Raw genomic sequence first — 19,958 nt, 5'->3', positions numbered from 1 at the left:
CATTTACATTGAAAGTTTGTTGCATTTTTAGAAGACGAATAGCAAAATGCGACTAATGCGACTGTGACTTAAATCCTGTTGTGTTTGTGTCTTCTTCTGACCCGAACTTTTTTCCCCGTTTACCATTCCTTCCGGTGCACCCTTCAGTAGGCAATTTCTTCTTACTCAGTGTCACAGTCAATTCCTTTTTCTCTCCCTGATCAGTTCCAGCATTATCCATTCTTCATCCCCTCTTTCCAACACAGCTTCGTTTCTTATTCTGTCTGTCCATTTCACACGCACCATTTTCCTCCATATCCACATTTCAAATCCTTCTAGTAGTTTCTTTTCACTTTGTCGCAATGCCAAGGTTTACTCCCACTAAAATGCCACACTCCACACAAAGCACGTCATAGTCTCTTCCTTAGTTCTTTTTTCAGAGGTCCGCAGAAGTTGCACCTTTTTCTATTGAAAGCTTTATTTTTCATTGCTGTCCTCCTTTTGACTTCTTGGCAGCAGTTCATGTTACTGCTTATAGTACACCCCAAGTATTTGAAGCTGTCCACTTGCTCTACTCCCTCATTTAGAATTCTCAAGTTTACCTTCTTTACTTTTCTTCCTATGATCATGGTCTTCGTCTTTTTGCATTTATCTTCATCCCATATTGCTCACAGCTGTCATTTAGCTTCAGTAGCATATCCCTTAACCCTGGAATGATAACATGAAATTTCGTAACATAAATGGTAACGTGGGGTGTGAGACGGTTCCTCGTATAGGATGAGGAGATTTTCATTAGATTAGTATTTCGTGTTAATATTCTTATATGGATAGGATGCGCGGACGTGTAAGTTAGTTTCAAAATCTGAGACGGAAGTAACAGGTGGACAGGAAGGCCGAAAGGAAGCTAGGCGGACAGGAAACATGTGTCCAGGCGTGGAGTTGACTGATGAGGGAATGTATGGACTTTGCCTGCGGGTGGTCAGTAAGATGACGCCAAGCCAGGTTCCAAAAGAGATGATCTGGTATATGTCAGAGAATTGTCAGAACCCCGGAAGTAAGGGGATGTTCTAGTTAACGAACAATTTTTGAAGAACGCGTCTTAAGTGACGTAAGTGTAATCATGGCCAATCAGGATTCTTAATAGAGACACGTGATATATAGATAGGAGGGCGAGATTGTAAGTTTGGTGGTTGAAAGTAGAGGATAGATTTGGCAGACAGACAGAAGGCAGATAGACAGTGTTCGGAGAGGTCACACTCCACATATTCTCGGCAAACCTAACTCGGAAGTATAACAATTTACGGACTTAGAATTTTTTAGTGGGTGTAGTAAGAAGTCGTGTGTTGCAATATTATTATAAGTCTGAATTCTTTCCTCTCATCACGTTATCAACTGTCCGTTATATTACTGGTGTTTTATAGTACAAAATATATAATTACGTGAACTCAGAAATTAGTCTACCAACTTGCGGGAAGTGAGAGCGAGATATTATACACTTGGACGCGCATTTCTGCTAATCTGATACGAACACTTAATAATAATAAACGTTTTCATAGTTCTTACCAACAATTTCTGGTGTGCGCCTACATCATTTCAACCTACGAGCACGTCTCCCAAACCCCATGTCCCGACCGTTTTGCAGCTGACCTGAGACCTCATCCTCTACCGGAGTAATCTCGAGGAGGCTGGCGCCCAAAATTAATCAGTGTACATAGTTAATTATTGACATCGACGTGCCTCTTTGAGATCCTTTCCATATATGACGGAGCTGGCAGCCGAGGGCAAGGAAAGGCGTCGTGGGCAGCAACGACGACGACAGACGACCGCTGCATATTTCGGCGCCCCAACGAAGGCCGACCGCTACAGGTGTCATTAGATCCCCTTACTATATTCAAGTTTGAAGTCTGAAATATGGCAGAAATGTAATATATTTTTTAATATTACATAGAACCAATATGCTTATACTAATAGAATTGAAAAAAGAAAACATGTTGGTATACAAAAAAAAAACAATAAAACTGTCCATTCGTCTGAGCTATTCCAGGAAATAGGTATGTGGGGTCTGGTGGACCCCACGTTACCATTACAGGGTTAATATCATATTCTCTTCTGCTAACAACGCCATATCATCATCAAATCTTATGCACTTTATTCTTCTTCCTCCAAAATTCTGAGAATAGTTCTTCACTAAATCCTCCAAGTAGATGTTGAACAGAGTAGGTGATAAAGGGCATGCTTGTCGTACCTTTATCACTATTCCACTTTTCTCTGACATTTATTCCCCTATTCTGATTATGATTCGTTGTTTCTTATAAAGGTTACTGAATAGCCTCCTTTTCTTCCAATCCACATCAATTTTCTTTAGGATTTCTCTAATTTATTCCTGTCGAATGCCTTTTTTCAGGTCCACAATTATTATTATTATTATTATTATTATTATTATTATTATTATTATTTCTACCACCATCATAACATTACATCACTATCATCTCACTTTCATGATCATTGATGAGTAACGCATAATGAAAAATGTAAAATATTTACTGTATAAACGAATGTAATGAACTTATGTTGTGTTTATCGTTTTGCTTGTGAGAATCAATTCAAGATACATATTAAAAACCTTATTGAACTGAACTTGCAATGAAAAGTGAATGGTCTACGACGTGGTGACTGTCACAATACTGCACACATGTCAAGTAAAACATCAGTGTCGTGCTTCTAAATGAGAGCAGCTAATAGCTGAAAGCTTTCAATCGTCCGTTCATAACTTGTACATGCTTTCCCTGCATCAGTACGGGTAAAACCCTAATGTGTTCAACGACTGCATTGCTTTGGTATCCCCGCTTTTTGTAGCATCCTTGCAGTCATGTAGGAATTGAGTATAATATATTTGACAGATAATGTTTTCGTCGGCTTTCTATGCCGGAGGCCCGTGTTCGAATTCTAGTGTAATTTTCCTTAGATGAAGAACGTGGGAGTATTCCCTATTCCATACTGCCATCATTGTAATCCTTTATAATTTCATGATCTTTCTAATGATTTTAAATGTGCAAGCGTTGTTGTAAGGCTTTTATCTAGCAAACTCTCGACAATATAACCTAATATTAGCCTTAGAATACTATATAGGCTAATATTGGTTTTTCTTATTTTCTTTGTCCTCTAAATAGTACTCGTCTGGGCAATATTTCAAATACTATTATGCTGCTCATAATAAATTTGACGGCTTTTAAAATCCGAATAGTTTATTTATTTACTAACAATTCAGGGCAAGCTTGTGATTAAAATATAATAAAATTGATTCATTTGTGAACTTTTTTGCAGATGGAAAAGTTATAAGTAGAGACAGGATTTTCATGCGCTATCAAATCGTAAAATATGCATGCTTCTATGCACTAGCAAATGGCCAAATATGCACAATGAAGGAAAAAAAAAAAATACAGAAAATATGCACTATCAAAATTGAAGCTTACATTTCATTTTCGAATGGCGCACTGTACTACTAACAGTCTTTTCAAATTTCTAAGGTATTCTTTTCCCTTGATCCACTGTGCCACAAGATCTCTTCTCGAACATTTAATCGGGGGCATTCCAACACTTCACAGATCACCACAGAACATAAATACAGTAGCTAATTCACAAAACACTTGTACATGAGCCTACTACAGACCTTCTATCTGTCTACCTTTTCAAAGTAAAGGCATGTTAGAGGAAGCATATTAGTGCTATTGTCGCCAAACTATAAAGCATGGGAGGGAGCAGAAGAGGCATTCTTCTGATAATAATTTTAGCCTCAGGGTAAGACTTGTATAGGACAGAAGTATGGAATTCCAGTGTGACAATACAATGAGAGGATTAGCTGGTAAGGTTCAAAGTCCTCAGGTAGAAACCCTGCAAACCGTTAGCATTTCACTTATATTTTTCAGTACATATACTCAAATATTGTAAGCTCAGAAATACCAAACTCTATGAGGCAACATTTATAAAACGCAGTATCAAGCGATTTAATGTGAAATATGCAATGAAACTATAAAAATGGACGTAATATACAGCATAAACCTCAAAATGTGCATTATTAAACTTAAAAAAAAAAAACATTATGCATGAATTTACCACTAAAAAGGCGAAAACATGCAAATATGCACGGAAAAGATATACATATTTCCAATCATTAAGCCATGAAATGGACATTTACAAAGTTGAGAACTGTAGCAAGCTTATATAAAAACACGCATTTACATGTAAATCTTGTCTCTAATTATAAGAAGAACCAGAAGTCTAATTCTTACGTGCCACAAATTCGACTAATTTCGTGACCTGGCTTATTTCGTGATATATATATATATATTTTAATTTACCGCGAAATTATACCAGCTATAAATGAACGTTGATGGTATAGTACAAATGGCAGAAGATGTACTATAACATAGATTTTGTTTACTGCGCTCTTGCAGTGACGTGAGCGGATTTTTTATAAATTATTTTAAGAGTTATGAGATCTATAGCTTTGAATTTGTGAGTGAATACACTATGCGATTTCCTTTGTAAAAAAAAAAAAAAAAAAAGATTTCTTTTGCTGTGTTTTGTGGTCCAAATTGTTTTCAATGGTAAATACTGACATTGTACAGACCTACTTATTGGTGAAAAGTATGTCTATCAATGCACTGAATTATGTAACAGAGCCTTATCTTGGGAGGTTATTTTCTTAGCGTTTTTCTCATTTCACGACGCCATTTTTTTCTCTTTAAATTTTTTTCTTTGCTATAACAATACAAGTCATTTAGCAATAAGTATAATTTAAAATCATGCAAATAAATCACATTCACAAAATATGTTGAGTTTCCTCACGAGTTTATGTTGTCACTGACTTGGAAACTGCAAACTTCTGTTCTGAAAACTAGCTATTTTGACTTACACTCTTACTCCCTGGCACGAAAGAATTACCAATGCGAATTTACGAAATCTGTACAGTTGTCATAATTTGTTTTTAGAAAGATTGTTACGGTAAATGTATCAGACTTGTATTATTTTCCGGTAGACACTGTTTTAAGTTCCAATAATACGAAGCAGCGAAATATCGCGTTATAAGAAAAAAAAATCATCACAATGAGGAAACGAAGAGTTGTGAAAGTACCAATAATCATTCATTCCGAGATTATTTCAAACAATATTCGATGAGAAGGAAATGATCAGCAATGCAGTTGAAGTGAAACCGTTGTTCATATGCTGCTTTGTGAAAGGTTTAGATGTTCTCTTTGAATGAGAATGACAAAACTTTTCCTGGTGAAAGGATGATAAATACGAAATTTTATGTTTAGTTTGTGTCTTTATTTGCTCGCGTTTCACGAATTAATTAACAATAGTATAATCTATTTAGAATAACAAGTGATGGAAAGGAAATTAGAGTCGAAATATCAGTTTTGACGCATTATTAATATAGGGCTTACATCTCTTCCATATAGAACTGACTTAATACAAGGGAGAGTAAAAAAGTAACCGTAATAGGCTAATTATTGTTTTATTAATTGAATATGTACAATAAGACTACAAACACTTCATCACTTTTCAACATAGTATAACAGGAACACTTGCATTGAACATACTGGGGACTATGTTGAAAAGTGACGAAGTGTTTTGTAAATTCTAACTTTCAGTTTTTTTTAAAGCAGATTGGATTGAAAAGTTTCTCAAGCCAATACTAGCAAGCAATTCCCTTATTTATTCTACGTGTAATTTCCTCTCGTGTCATTTTTATGTTTTACTGTTGCTCAATTAATAAAACAATTATTAAGGTTACTTTTTTACTCTCCCTCGTGTATATTGGCTAATGAGAATAAAAAGAATTATTGTACAATCATTTTTAACTGAACATTTCTTCTTTCTTAGTCGTTCACCTTGTATCCATTAATAGTGGCAAACATACATACCTACTCGTATGATTTTACTATTAGTCTATAAACTCTGATCTAACTTCAGTTGTATCAATTGCCAAGCTGGCTATAATCATGTGTAGTTATATAAAATTTGTATGTAAAAATTATATTTTTATTGTGTTTGACTTTGTTAGGGACTTATAAATAGAGCCCGGAATTTAAGGTGCTAAAAGTTAAGAATGACATTGAGTGTAGATGAATAGAAGTGGTGCCCGTGAGGAGAGTTTTCAGCTTAGTTCACAAGAGTCCGATATGTAATAATAGACAACAGAGTCAGAAGGATCTTGTAAACCGTGCGCTAATTTGTAAGTGGGGTTAAGAGGATTAAAGACCTTTAACGGTACCAAAGGGAAAGTACTGAATGACAAGAATGACATTTCAAAGAACTGGAAGTATGGCAATGATCTTGTACCGTGCGCTAGTTTGTAAGTGGTGGTTAAGAGGATTAGAGACATTTAGCGGTATCGAAGGGAAAATACTGAATGACATATCAAAGAAGTGGGGGCATGGCTTTTATATTTATAAACTATAGCGAGGAACAATATTAACTTTTAGCACCTAAAATTCTGGTCTCTACTATGGACTGGGAAAACAAATATATTTTCGTTTTTGGACTAATCCTAGAAAGTCAAGTGAGATTTCCGAATGAAAGCGTCCGCGTACAAATCAAACCGGCGAACGAGATTGGCATCTCACAGTAACTTGAAGAACGACTCCGGGATCCACTTTGCATTTTATGAAATTGAGTAATGGACTCAGTGACTAGAATCCTGTATTTACTAATTTCGTTCGAGAGTGATAAAGCGATCATGTAGTTGGCTATTAAACCGCTAGATGCTGCGAGTGTACGAAGCTTCAGCGCCCGCCACTAAATTTAGAGCGAGCGATGCTCGATGTTCTAGTAAACAGTGATGAGGAAACTATAGACAGGTTTTGGGGAATAAATTTTTAAATCATGAATACAAATTAAGCAAGCCATTAGACCTCAAAAGTGATGTGTGGAAAAAATTTGTTACAGAACGAATATAAATCGTTTAATTTCGTTACTCTCGGTTATTAGAAATGGGCAGGGCATGTAGCACGTATGGGCGAATCCAGGGAAAAAGCCCTTTAGGGAGGCCGAGACGTAGCTGGGAAGATAATATTAAAATGGATTTGAGGGAGGTGGGATATGATGATAGAGAATGGATTAATCTTGCTCAGGATAGGGACCAATGGCGGGCTTATGTGAGGGCGGCAATGAACCTCCGGGTTCCTTAAAAGCCAGTAAGTAAGTACGTACTCTCGGTTATTATTCTTGTATTATTTTTGTTTTCGAACCAAAGACATAATTTAATATGCTATTTATTCTTGCATTATTTCTATTTTTTATCCAAGGACATAACTAATATAGAAATTATTTAAGTTTCATGTAGTGTACAAGATGAAAAAATGTGCAATTAATTTTCATTGTTACAGCATTTGAAATACGAGAAGAAAGTAAAATTGAGCCCATTCATTCATTCATTCATTCATTCATTCATTGTTCTGCCTAAGGTCAGGTCTTTCACTGCAAACCCAGCTTTCTCCAATCTTTCCTGTTTTCTGCATTCCTCTTAGTCTCCTCATATGATACATATATCTTAATGTTGTCTATCATCTGATATCTTCTTCTACCCCGAACTCTTCTCCCGTTCATCATTACTTCCAGTGCATCCTTCAGTAGAGAGTTTCTTCTCACCCAATGACCCAAGCAATTCCTTTTCCTCTTCCTGAGGCAAGTTACCAGGTTGAGGTTTTTTCCGGGGTTTTCCCTCAACCCAATATGAGCAAATGCTGGGTAACTTTCGATGCTGGACCCCGGACTCATTTCACCGGCATTATCACCTTCATCTCATTCAGACGCTAAATAACCTAAGATGTTGATAAAGGTCGTAAAATAACCTACTAAAAAATATATTTTGTTTAATATAAATGTTGCCAATTTGTCGTGAACGGAGACATTTAAATGCGAAAAAAAAAGTTTGAAATCAATAAGCTGCAACTTCCGGTTGGAGTAGGATTAGTCAAACACGTGGTTGGAAATATACAGGGACATCATTTTATTTTTAATAACACTTTTAATATTAACCTGGCTATATCTTTGGATTAAAGGTCTAGAACCGGAAACACCGCTTGCTCCCCCTTCCAAGACTGGAGTTCGCTGATACTGGTGTAAAATACAAATCACTTTATTAGGTATAGGAGGAAAGAAAAGTAGCTCATCCATTTATGTAAACTAGGAAATGTCGCAATTTTGAGTTTGATAATTTTCATAAGATTTTTGTTTAATCAAAATACAGTACTGTATTAACGCCTAGTGTTTTTACTCACGAATTGAGCTATCGATTCGGACGTATTCATTATGCAATGTAGGCCTATATTGTAGTGTTACAGCACATTAGCGTACAATATAGAGAATGAAGTTAAATTGAAAAATAATCATAATATAGATATTTAAACACATTTTTGAAAGTGGTGGCCGTTCATTTCGATACAGGCTTCAGTTCTTTTGTGCATATTATCGCACTATAGACTATTGTACCTAATTCCAATTACCAGTTTCGTCCTTCGTACGAGTAACTCATGTTGAAATAATTCTGTACCTACTCTGTAAAAGAGTTCCTTATGTACTGTAAATTTAATCTTCACTTCTGCCCGATCCGAAAAGATAAAATTACTCAGAAATGCTATATACTGTCCGTTCAAGTGGTTTTGTCGCAGGGTCGTAGAAAGGGGGGGGGGAATCACGTGGCAGTTAATTACTTAACGAGGCCCTTCTATTTATGTTATTTTAAACAATTGTATAATATTACGTAGACGTCCAATTCCTAACACAAATTAATGTTTTCAGAAAAGAGCTAAGACAGCCCAACTACTAGACTTTACAGAGGGGCGAACAGAAGCAGGTGGGGGAAACCGGGATGCGACGTAGGCAAACGGACGACAGTACCTGTGCGAAAGTATGATTCAATATTGAAAGCTCTTTCGTCACTAGAAAACGCGAACATATTTCTGGAACGTACTATACTCACTAACTCAGTACTGCACACGCGGCCTCGGTTCTGTGTGGAGAACGATTGGAAGTTTACTAGTAGAAGGGGTGGGAGTGAAGTACATTAAAAAGCTCAGGTACAATAAAAACTGAAGTAAAAATAAAATGATGGCCCTGTACTTATTTGTATTGAGAGCGAGTCTTAGGTTGGATGGACTATTATAGGACACTTTACACTTACCGGAATAGATGCAGAAAATGCGGACGGATTGGAAGGGGCTTATGACGCCTATCCAGAAGCTGATCATGTCTGTGACGGAGGTGATGGTGATGGACACGGCTGCCTCGCTCAGCATCCGTCCCATCCGCTCCGGCACCGGCAGTTGAATCGACGTCCTCCTCCAGGCCCCCAGCATGACAAACGTGTCGTCGATTCCAATACCTGAAAATATAACACAAAGTGTCATACGGCAGAAATATTTCGAACGTAACCTCCATTCTTAACAATGTCGAAGTGTGTCACATGGAGAAAATATTTCTTATAAGAACGTGCTGAGTTGTGAGTGGTACTCAGCCTACTTGTCTTGAAAATGCAGACCTAGTACCGTAGCTCAAACGACAGATCTAATAAAAGTGATGGAAATTTGATTCCCAGCCGATCTTGAGAGATTTGTGGCGGACAAATTAGTTTTATTACATAGTACAGATCGATTATTTAGTCCTGACAGCTCAGTGACGCGAAAGAGAGGAAGTAATCGGAGGAGTGAGGAGAGTTACGGGCACAGTATAGAGAACATACAGTAAAGACACCTAAGCCATTTTGTGGGAACAAATTCTGAGTGCGCATGTCACGAAACCGGGTGCATTATCTGGAACCTCCACCAGATGGATCTCCATCTACGACAGGGCTGCCATAATTTAATATTAACTGAAAACATTCATTATTCATCTTTTAATAATTTTAAAGACATGAAGCAAAGGAATGGCAATATAACCATAATAATAATTACTTCCGTATGCAATCATCATGAAAATATTCACTAATTGACGCTAACGTTCAAGTTACTGTTTGAGGTTTATGTTGGTAAAATTGATCCAAGTACAACATAATGCATAATGACGTCCGTTGCGTTGAAGTGCGAACATAAACGTCAACAATGGATATAAATATTTTGACTTCCTAGCGATATAATACTAATGATAGATAATATACATACAAGATTATTCGTATTATTGACCAATAAAATAAATAAATAAATAAATAAATAAATAAATAAATAAATAAATAAATAAGTAAATAAATAAATAAATAAATAAATATTTTACTAATATTTTGATAGTGGTTTGATACTAGCGACATAGTTGGATTAATTGAGAACTAGACCTTATTGAGCTTGAATTTAGTACCAACAACATCAAAGGTGCCGACAAGAGTTGTCCCTACTGATTCTTCTTGTACTGTGATAAGGGCGAGCAGTCGGTAAAGGCAAGCGAGTGAATAAACCAAACACCCCTTGGCGTAACTAAATGGACTCACCTGTCCCACGCGCACATCTCCGGCGACTGTCAGGACTAAATAATCGTACTGTAATTCTCTTTTTCAAAATACGTACATTTTACAGTTGCTCCCTTAAGGGGCATCTACACGGTTCAACTTATTTTTTTTCAACTTTAAGCATTCAAGCAATGCATGCAAGAGTGAACGAAACGTATTCAATTGTGCATGCTTTTTTCCACTAAAAATGAAAGCGCATGCGGCAATTGAAAGCTACCCATCGCAGGTGGGTATCTTGAGTGTATTTCGTTCAACAGTAGCATGTAGCGAGCAGCTGATAGTTTTAGGTGGCCGTGAATAAACCGAAAATTCTTTTGTTTGATGATGGTGACCTTTTGAGCTGAAAATGGCGAAAAGTTCGATTAGCTTTATTGAAGATTATCGCAAATATGATTGCCTATGGAGTATTCAGCCACAATTTTTCGAAACAATTAAATTTAGGAAATTACCCTAAGTTAACAGTGTTTTCATCCTACAACCAAAAGACGAGCTCATCTTTCACCTTAGCAACACACATTTATGAACATTACGTGAAATGTATTGTCTGAAACCATACAGGTTTTTATTATGTATGTATTTTTATTCACACTGCAAAAGGGTAAATACCCGGTGGCAGTGGTAACTAATTACACTCAACAATGAGAATTGACAATAAACACAACTAATAAAATACTACTAATAATAATTAATACTAATAATTAATAATTAATAATAATAATAATAATAATAATAATAATAATAATAATAATAATAATAATAATAATGAACATCCTAAATTAAATGAAGCACGAGCACTTAAAATAACATTTAAAGTAAATCTAATTTGTAACTTAACCCTAAGTTCGAACTAAAACACACGAGTATGATATGTTCATACCTGCACAAGTATCTTTTATAGCACTACACTTATTTCGCTGTCAACTCACTCACTGCACTGGAACTAAGACACATTTCACTGATTCTATCCGGATTTCACAAACACTTCAAAAACATTTCAGTGTTCAAATACTTTGCACTGCCACTATAAACTATAAAACTTCAGTGACACAAACACACTTCACTTACACAACACACTCCACTGACACAACACACTTCTTCACTGATACAACACTTCAAATAACAAAATATCAATTACATCCTTTAAATAGTGTGTATAATATACTACCGTCTATTAGTAAAGTCCTTAAGCCTATTTTTAAATACATTTTTGGTTATTGGATGAAAGGGTTATGTTTTAAAGAATTATCTTGTAACCATATCCTACGAGGTAGCATAAATAGTAGCGTTTATAGCTACAAATGTAATGGATCTAGGTTCGATTTATGATGGAGAAGTGGAGATTTATTTCCGGCCATTGGAAACTGGATATGTGTGCCTTTTGTTGTTTTTGTACTATGTTGTTTAAAACGAGAGACCTTACAGACACCAAGCTATCCAAACAACAAAAGAATTATTGAAGGTAGATGATTATAATTGTAATAATGATGAAGATATTATGATAAAGATGTCAATTTCGCAATTATTCGTACATCCTGTGATGTTTGTGAGGATAAAAACTTATGTAGAACACTTTTACCAAGTACTTTAGTTTCTAGTACCGTGAATATATTGAGTGACGTATCACACTTTCATTCTTAATTATTCCAGTTTAGTCGCAACGATTCTTAAGTACTTCTGTAGCTTGAAAACATCTTAATGAATAAGGTAACTGAGGCGTAGGAATAAAAATGCAAGTTGTGAATTCTGAAATTTGATTGTCGACTAATTGGTGGTCTCTTGTAGGCACAAGTGTTCGTGGAACAAGTGCCACACTTTCGAGACGACGTCCACTTTATGGCGTGAGGAATCCGGATTGCTATGACAGACGGACGTCGTGTGAGAAAGTTATCGTCCCTCGCCAGACATTGTCCTAGTTTACTTAAAAATGTGCGAAAGTGATGGTTAGTCAGTCCATCTTGTCAACACTCTTTCCACGTCAGAAGTCGTCTTATTAACAATCAGATTAATAGGTAGTTACTGACATAAAATCTATAGTAATAATAATGATAATAGTAATAATATTAATAATAATAATAATAATGTTATTGTACTTTTACTTATCCAGAATACATATTATACAGTGTGTCCCACAAAACACTTATTGTTTTTTTAATTCATTCGTTTATGACCACTCAAACCAGAAACTGGTTTTGATCTCATTCCCTAAAACTCTCTAGAAACTTCTGTTTTCAGCTGCTTCTTAATGGTTCTTCCATTGGAGTTGCGGCCCAATTAATGGTCTTCTACAGCTTGAATAATTCTCAAACATTTTCGGAGAAGACTTGTACAATCACAAATAGGATAAGACCAAGCAAAAAATAGTCCTCGGCTTTTCATCATAGCCACTCTATATGGATATTTATGGGGAATTCTTAATTGGCTATTTTCTTTAGAATTCTCCAGAAATCATTTTCCAGAATGCGGCCAAAAATCTTTCTCGAATTTTATTTCAATAATTATTGAAGTGATATAATTATTGTATATTATTCTATTTATTATTATTATTATTATTATTATTATTATTATTATTATTATTCCCATTATTCCATTTATATCATACCATTAAATGCATACAGAGAGTTTTGTGACGTTTGAAAATAAAATTCGAGGTTTTTACATAAACAAATACACATGTGTTTATCCCTCCTGACAGCGACAAATTGATTTTTGGCATGCAGTTTGTCTATGCGTCAATGTGCAATTATTATTAAGTTATTATTATTATTATTATTATTATTATTATTATTATTATTATTATTATTATTATCATTCCCATTATTCCATTCATATCATACCATTAAATGCATACAGAGAGTTTTGTGACGTTTGAAAATAAAATTCGAGGTTTTTACATAAACAAATACACATGTGTTTATCCCTCCTGACAGCGACAAATTGATTTTTGGCATGCAGTTTGCCTATGCGTCTTTGTGCAATTATTATTAAGTTATTATTATTATTATTATTATTATTATTATTATTATTATTATTATTATTATTATTATTATTATTATTCCCATTATTCCATTCATATCATACCATTAAATGCATACAGAGAGTTTTGTGACGTTTGAAAATAAAATTCGAGGTTTTTACATAAACAAATACACATATGTTTATCCCTCCTGACAGCGACAAATTGATTTTTGGCATGCAGTTTGTCTATGCGTCTTTGTGCAATTATTATTAAGTTATTATTATTATTACTATTATTATTATTATTATTATTATTATTATTATTAGTATTATTATTAATGCCAAAATATTTAATTAGGTATGTTCATATTCAAAGAATGCCCACTACGATACTTCTGAAGAAAATGTTGATTGGAAAACTCCTGTAAGAAAGAAACGTGGCAGAACGGCATAAATGACGAAATAGAGAAGAGGGATGTACTGTACGGTTTGTGGAAGATCGAGATACCTGGTGATTGAAAATAGTAATATATATATATATATATATATATATATATATATATATATATTGTAGTACGAAATGGAAATTTATGCTTTTGAAAAGGTTCACAAATTCAGACATCTTGGAGCAACAGTAACATACGTAAATGCCACTCGAGAGGAAATTAAACGTAGAATAAATGTGGGAAATGGTTGCTATTATTCGGTTGAGAAACTTTTGTCACCCAGTCTGCTTTCAAAACAGCTGAAAGATAGAATAAAATTTATAAAACAGTTATATTACCGGTTGTTCTGTATGATTGGAAAACTTGGACTCTCACTTTGATGGAGGAACAGAGGCTAATGGTTTTCTAGAATAAGGTGCTTAGGAAAATATTTGGGGCTAAGAGGGATGAAGTTACAGGATAATGAAGAAAGTTACACAATGCAGAACTGCACACATTGTATTCTTCACCTGAAATAATTAGGAACATTTTGCAATTCATTTTTAATTTTCTGAGAAGTCTATATTGTATCTTAAAAGTATTTATTACGGTCACTGACTTCACTGATGTTGCTAAAATGTACTTCGTATCTGATGATGTTGGCGTAGACCAACGAAACCTTCATACGTCCTTTAAACATGTAATGTAAAGGTGTAGCACCTTAAACATATGCTGTGAAGTCAGTGACTGTAATAAATACTTTTAAGATAAAATTAGGAACATTAAATCCAGATGTTTGAGATGGGCAGTGCATGTAGCACGTATGGGTGAATTCAGATGCATATAGAGTGTTGGAAGATTTGAGGGAAAGAGATCTTTGGGGAGGCCAAGAAGCGGATGGGAAGATAATATAATAAAGGATTTGATGGTAGGTACTAGATTAATCTTACTCAGGATAGGGGCCGATGGTGGGCTTATGAGAGAGCGGCAATGAACCTCCAGATTCTTTAAAAGCTGTTTGTAAGTAAGTGCAGTTGGTTTTATATACCGTATGGTCCGAAAATAAGCCGAACCCGGATATAAGGCTCACCATTAAAATCCGACGGGGAAAAAGAAGAAAGACAAGAAGAGAGATTGAGAGGGTGAAAATTACCGGCAACAATTTTTTTTCACATACCTGTCTAGTATTTGGGAAACAGTATATCTACCTACCTACCTACCTATCTACGTACTTACCTACCTACCAACCACAGGATTTCCCTTAATTATATTTTCTTTCCTTAGGTTGGGGAGGCCGAGACGTAAATGGGAGGATAATATTAAAATGGATTTGAGGGAGGTGGGATATGATTGTGAAGATTGAATTAATCTTGCTCAGGACAGGGACCAATGGCGGGCTTATATGATCCGCCGGGTTTCTTAAACGCCATAAGTATATTAAGTATAAGTTAGGCACTGTATCAATCATTGAATTCAGTAATTGCAACTGAAAATCTCTAATACAAACATAATACATCGGTATAGCGGCACAATGTTGCTATGCACCTAAAATATTTTCATTGCCCTATTCACTGTCATCACTGCTTTCATTACTGACTTCACTCTTCACTTCGTAATTTTTAAATAGCCGACGATATGAGGAAGATATCAAATGATAGATGACATTAAGATATGGATCATATGAGGAGACAAAGAGGAAGGCAGAAAATAGGAAAGAACTGGAGGATACAGGGTTTGCAGTGAAAGACCTGCTCTTGGGCAGAACATTATGAATGAATGAATGATGTAGATGCTAGGTTCGCGAATATAAGCCGCATCGTAACTTTTCACAGTTATAAATTTGGATAAAAGTGCGGCTTATTTTTGGGCAAATACGGTAATTAATTTCCATCCGAAATATAATGATCAAAATTAGTGACCCCAAAAGCGTGTCTTCTGGTACAAATAGTTAGATGGATTTATTGAGTAATATTATACATACAGACTTTTACATTATCATAGTTTTCTCTAAAATCCAATGCACGGGTCTTCTGACCGTACGTGTTTGGTACCTAAAACAAGTCCTACTTTGTAGGTTCCCCCCCTCCCCCAAATAAGTGCTTGTGGACGGTGCACAGAAACTGAAACGCTTTACGCACGATTACTGCCATGAAGTTAGAATTTAATCTTGAAAACGCTGCTGAAAGCACTTACAAAGTGCAAAGCAGTTCTGAGATCATGTAAAAAATTCTGCTAAGAGCAATTAAGAAAGATCTCGTTCAGTGGTAAGCTGAGAAGATGTTGCTGAAATAATCAGATAGTCGGTTGTCAGCATCGAGGTTTGAACCCATAAACTTATCTCCCAAAAATAAGCTTTTGGTTTTATATTTTATTTTCCATATCAGAGATAATTATCACGGCTCATGACTGGAGTGTGGAAGATGGCAGATTGCCCATCCCTTTCCAGACGCCATGCGCCACTGAAATATTAATTTGCTGATCTCGCTCCACGTGACACAACTGGCGTTACAGATGAACTGCACAAGCAGTGACTTATAACCTTTTATACTCCTACTTGTTGCACACTCTCCATTAAACCGCGAAGAATGCAGAACATAACTTGGTACGTGTGTTTAGCGTTCATAAGGTCCTAGGTCAAGTCATCCTGACTAAGGCGTTATTAATTTTTGCAAAGTACAGACATTTATTTCGCAATATATCCTGCGGCTCGTGCTTCAGGCGTTGCTAGTATTACAGAACTACTCAACTTCTGTGTGGGTTATGAAGATACAAATTCATCCAAGTGAAAGTGCTTTCTGCATATCTGCAATGATTCAATTAAGCAACTCCAACAACAGTTATCTTTATATCTAGATCAATTATAATGTAGCTCATTAAATATCAGGTGGGGACAAAATTAGATGAGTCAGCTGATGATTTCACAATAGAGTCGACCCGGGTTTGATCTCTGAAAGATCGTGAGAAATTTGTGGTCTTCGTGCACTTGGTCAAAATGAAACTGGCCGGCATCTGAGAGACTAAGTTCGAATCGATTATTTCCGTGAGCGCTCGAGACAGCTTTGTTCAAAAGATGCCGTATATATTTTAGATTTATATAAATAAATATATATTTTTTTTCTCCCTGTAACATGTTCTAGTAAGCTTATATTAAATTAATTTCCATCACTTTACTAGCTATCTCAAACCTCAAATTAATTATAATTGATTGAATTAAATTAGCTCATAAATTAAGTTAGTACTTTACCTTATAGGTTTATCTGAATTTAAATAAATATGTAGTCTACTACTCGTTAACTTAACTGAAGAATATTGCTGGAGAGCCTTTTAAGTGTAATGTAAATATTCGTAATTTCAATATGTATTGTATTGATTAAGGCTGGTTGAGTGGAAGAGAAGGCCTTATGGCCTTAACTCTGCCAGCGAAAATAAAACATTATTACTATTATTATTATTATTATTATTATTATTATTATTATTATTATTATATTCTTCTAGTAGTTATAATGGGGAACGCAACTATTAATCACTAGAAATAATTCATATACGAGATTTAAAACAGACAGATCGTTCATTGTGTTTAAACAGTCAATATTGTAACACAAACACCATATACTGTATAACAGGTTCTCAAGTGGAGTATGACCATTGCTCGTTACAATGCCATTCTGACTGCAGTAGTACTCTTAGCGTAGTGGTAGAGCGTTAGCTAAGTGTTCGTGAGGTTGCAAGTTCAGATCTTCGTGGACTACTAAACTTTTTTTTTTTTTTTTTTTTTTGCCTTTTAAATAGAATGGAAACTTTTGACGCTAGATGGAAGTAATATCAAAAACGACAATTAGGGGCTTTCATATTAAAATGCTGTGTTAATTATTTAATTAATCCCTGCTGGCTTACACTCTCTTGCCTAAGGAATATTCAGTATTTATATGTAAAGTTCAAATAACTTACATTGCTTTCCTGTAGTCATTATATGAAAAAAGAGTAATATCGCAAAGACAAATTCCTCAATTCACTTCTCCCATAATGTTAGCAGTTGTTTATAGATTATTTTCTTGAACTCTTATTCAATAAGCATACATAATTAAAGTAATTTACTATGCACCGAAAAAAAAGAAGATACAGTTTTAGGAGAGGTGCTAATTATACTTTCAATTGCTGATAATGAAAAAGAAGCAAATCATGAATTTTTCGAAGATTGAGAAAGGTATCCTACTAGTTGGGTATCGTTACAAACAATTAAATCCACTTGACTGAATTCACCTATTTTGTTAACCTGAAGATGAAGTTGAAGCCAATCTTTGAAACGTCGTGAATTCCTTTCTTCATTGTTACCAATAGAAAAAGTACGTTCTGTATCTCTTTTAAAAATTCCACCATTACTTTCTTCCTCATTAGATAAAGATAAAGTTTCATGTTCTGGAACTGCATATAGGAGGCATTTTTATAATATCAGAAAGTAAGATATTTGACATCATTCACACAAATTGTACGGTTTAGACAAGTAGTTGTAAAATTTCAAGTGCAGTAGGAATTCTTATGTTGTAGTCTTTTTAATACAGTATTATTTTTATATTTATCTAAGATAAGAGAAATAGATATGGCCACAACGTGAAATATGTGGGAAAATCGTGTGTGCAGCAATTTGGTTTCTAATACAGTATTCGAAATTCTTTTTTTTTTTTCTTTGATAAAATGAGTGACCAAAAATTTAATCATGGTTGATCACAAGAAGAAGAAAATGAAAATATAGACAGAGAGAGATGTTCATCGTATTTCTCTCAAATTCTTTTATCATTAAACAAAAGAAGGTGGTTTTGAAGCAAATTGCTGTGGAATAGAGCATTAATAATTCAATAAATCTAATTCCAAGGGGTTGGAAAAATCTGACGTATGTTGTGTAAACGCAAAGAAAACGAAATCTGCAAATAACATAACTTACAACTCATATATATATACATATATATATACACAACAATGCTTTGTAGCATTATACTCTTAATCACTGTATACGTAGAATATTAATACATATCTTACTCTACATACTTTTAAATTAACTTCACTCACCATTTTGCTTATAGGGACAGTATTCACTGTTCTTCATTTTGATGAAAAATGATTTATACTCTAAGAGTACTGAAGTAAGTTCAGCGATTTTAAATTAAGAAAAGCCACCATTAAATTTGATCTTAGATGACGACGAAATTATATTGAATTATTATAGAAGTGCTCCTTAGGAAATTATTTTCGTTCGATACAAACGATACCATTTCATTTAAAGGAAGTGTTACAAATATGGAATACCGTTTTGTTTTTGAACCTATCATGTTTTGAATACTGAACGTAAAATATCGTTCTGTTGGAATGTCCCTGTGAATGGTACACTGGACTTAGAAGTTCGTTAGATGTTATAAAATGTTTGAAAAAAAATAATTTACTCAAATTCTAACATAGGCTATTTCCTTCATAAAAATGGAGGTACGAATTTAATATGGAATACTATTAACAAGTTACAAGATTAACAAAATTGTTAAACCAAAATGATCTCTCTTAAAAAAAGCCTAGAACAAGTAAACAGCATCTTCATTAGAAAGTGTTTTCCCGACCGTATTACTGAATCTAAAAGAATCGTCTCTCAGCTCTTTTATAGAACTTCTTATATGACTTCTTGCATTGTCTTTCCATTCCACTATTTCCAAGTTTTTTGGAAGGTGAAGCTTTTCTCTCTTCCTACAGGTGCCAACACTAGTAACGAAACAGAAAACCAGGGTATAAAGCTGGAATACTAATAATACAAGTATTTCATATTTGTGACACATTGATGTTGTAAGCCATAACTCATAACCTTAAAACGTATCATAATTTAAAAACGAAAACAATTAGACATAAATTGCTATAAACGTGGATTATTTCTCTTTAAGAATATAATATATCATTAATATTTCTAACATTGAGGAATAACAATGTATTCAAGAAAAGAGCTTACCGCCAGAAATTTCACTTTCCTCGTAAAAGCAATAATGATAAACGTTTCAACAGTTCAGCTTCTAACTGCAAACTAACACATTCCCGCGAAATAGAGTATCAGGTGCGTAGTAATA

General features: G+C 34.7%; 1 protein-coding gene across 1 annotated transcript in view; it reads right to left on the bottom strand.

Annotated features, from left to right (window-relative positions):
* Positions 1 to 19,958, bottom strand: part of LOC138701184 (patched domain-containing protein 3-like) — a 333,215-nt gene that overhangs the window by 50,839 nt on the left and 262,418 nt on the right. Inside the window, exon 5 of the mRNA XM_069827813.1 lies at positions 9,167 to 9,367. Within this exon, the coding sequence (XP_069683914.1) occupies positions 9,167 to 9,367 (201 nt within the window). The remainder of the gene's footprint in view (positions 1 to 9,166; positions 9,368 to 19,958) is intronic.

Source organism: Periplaneta americana, chromosome 6 (genome assembly GCF_040183065.1).
Source record: "Periplaneta americana isolate PAMFEO1 chromosome 6, P.americana_PAMFEO1_priV1, whole genome shotgun sequence".
Taxonomy (NCBI): Eukaryota; Metazoa; Arthropoda; class Insecta; order Blattodea; family Blattidae; genus Periplaneta; species Periplaneta americana.
The sequence above is the reverse complement of the archived record's forward strand: the minus strand, read 5'-3'. Positions and strand labels throughout refer to the sequence as shown.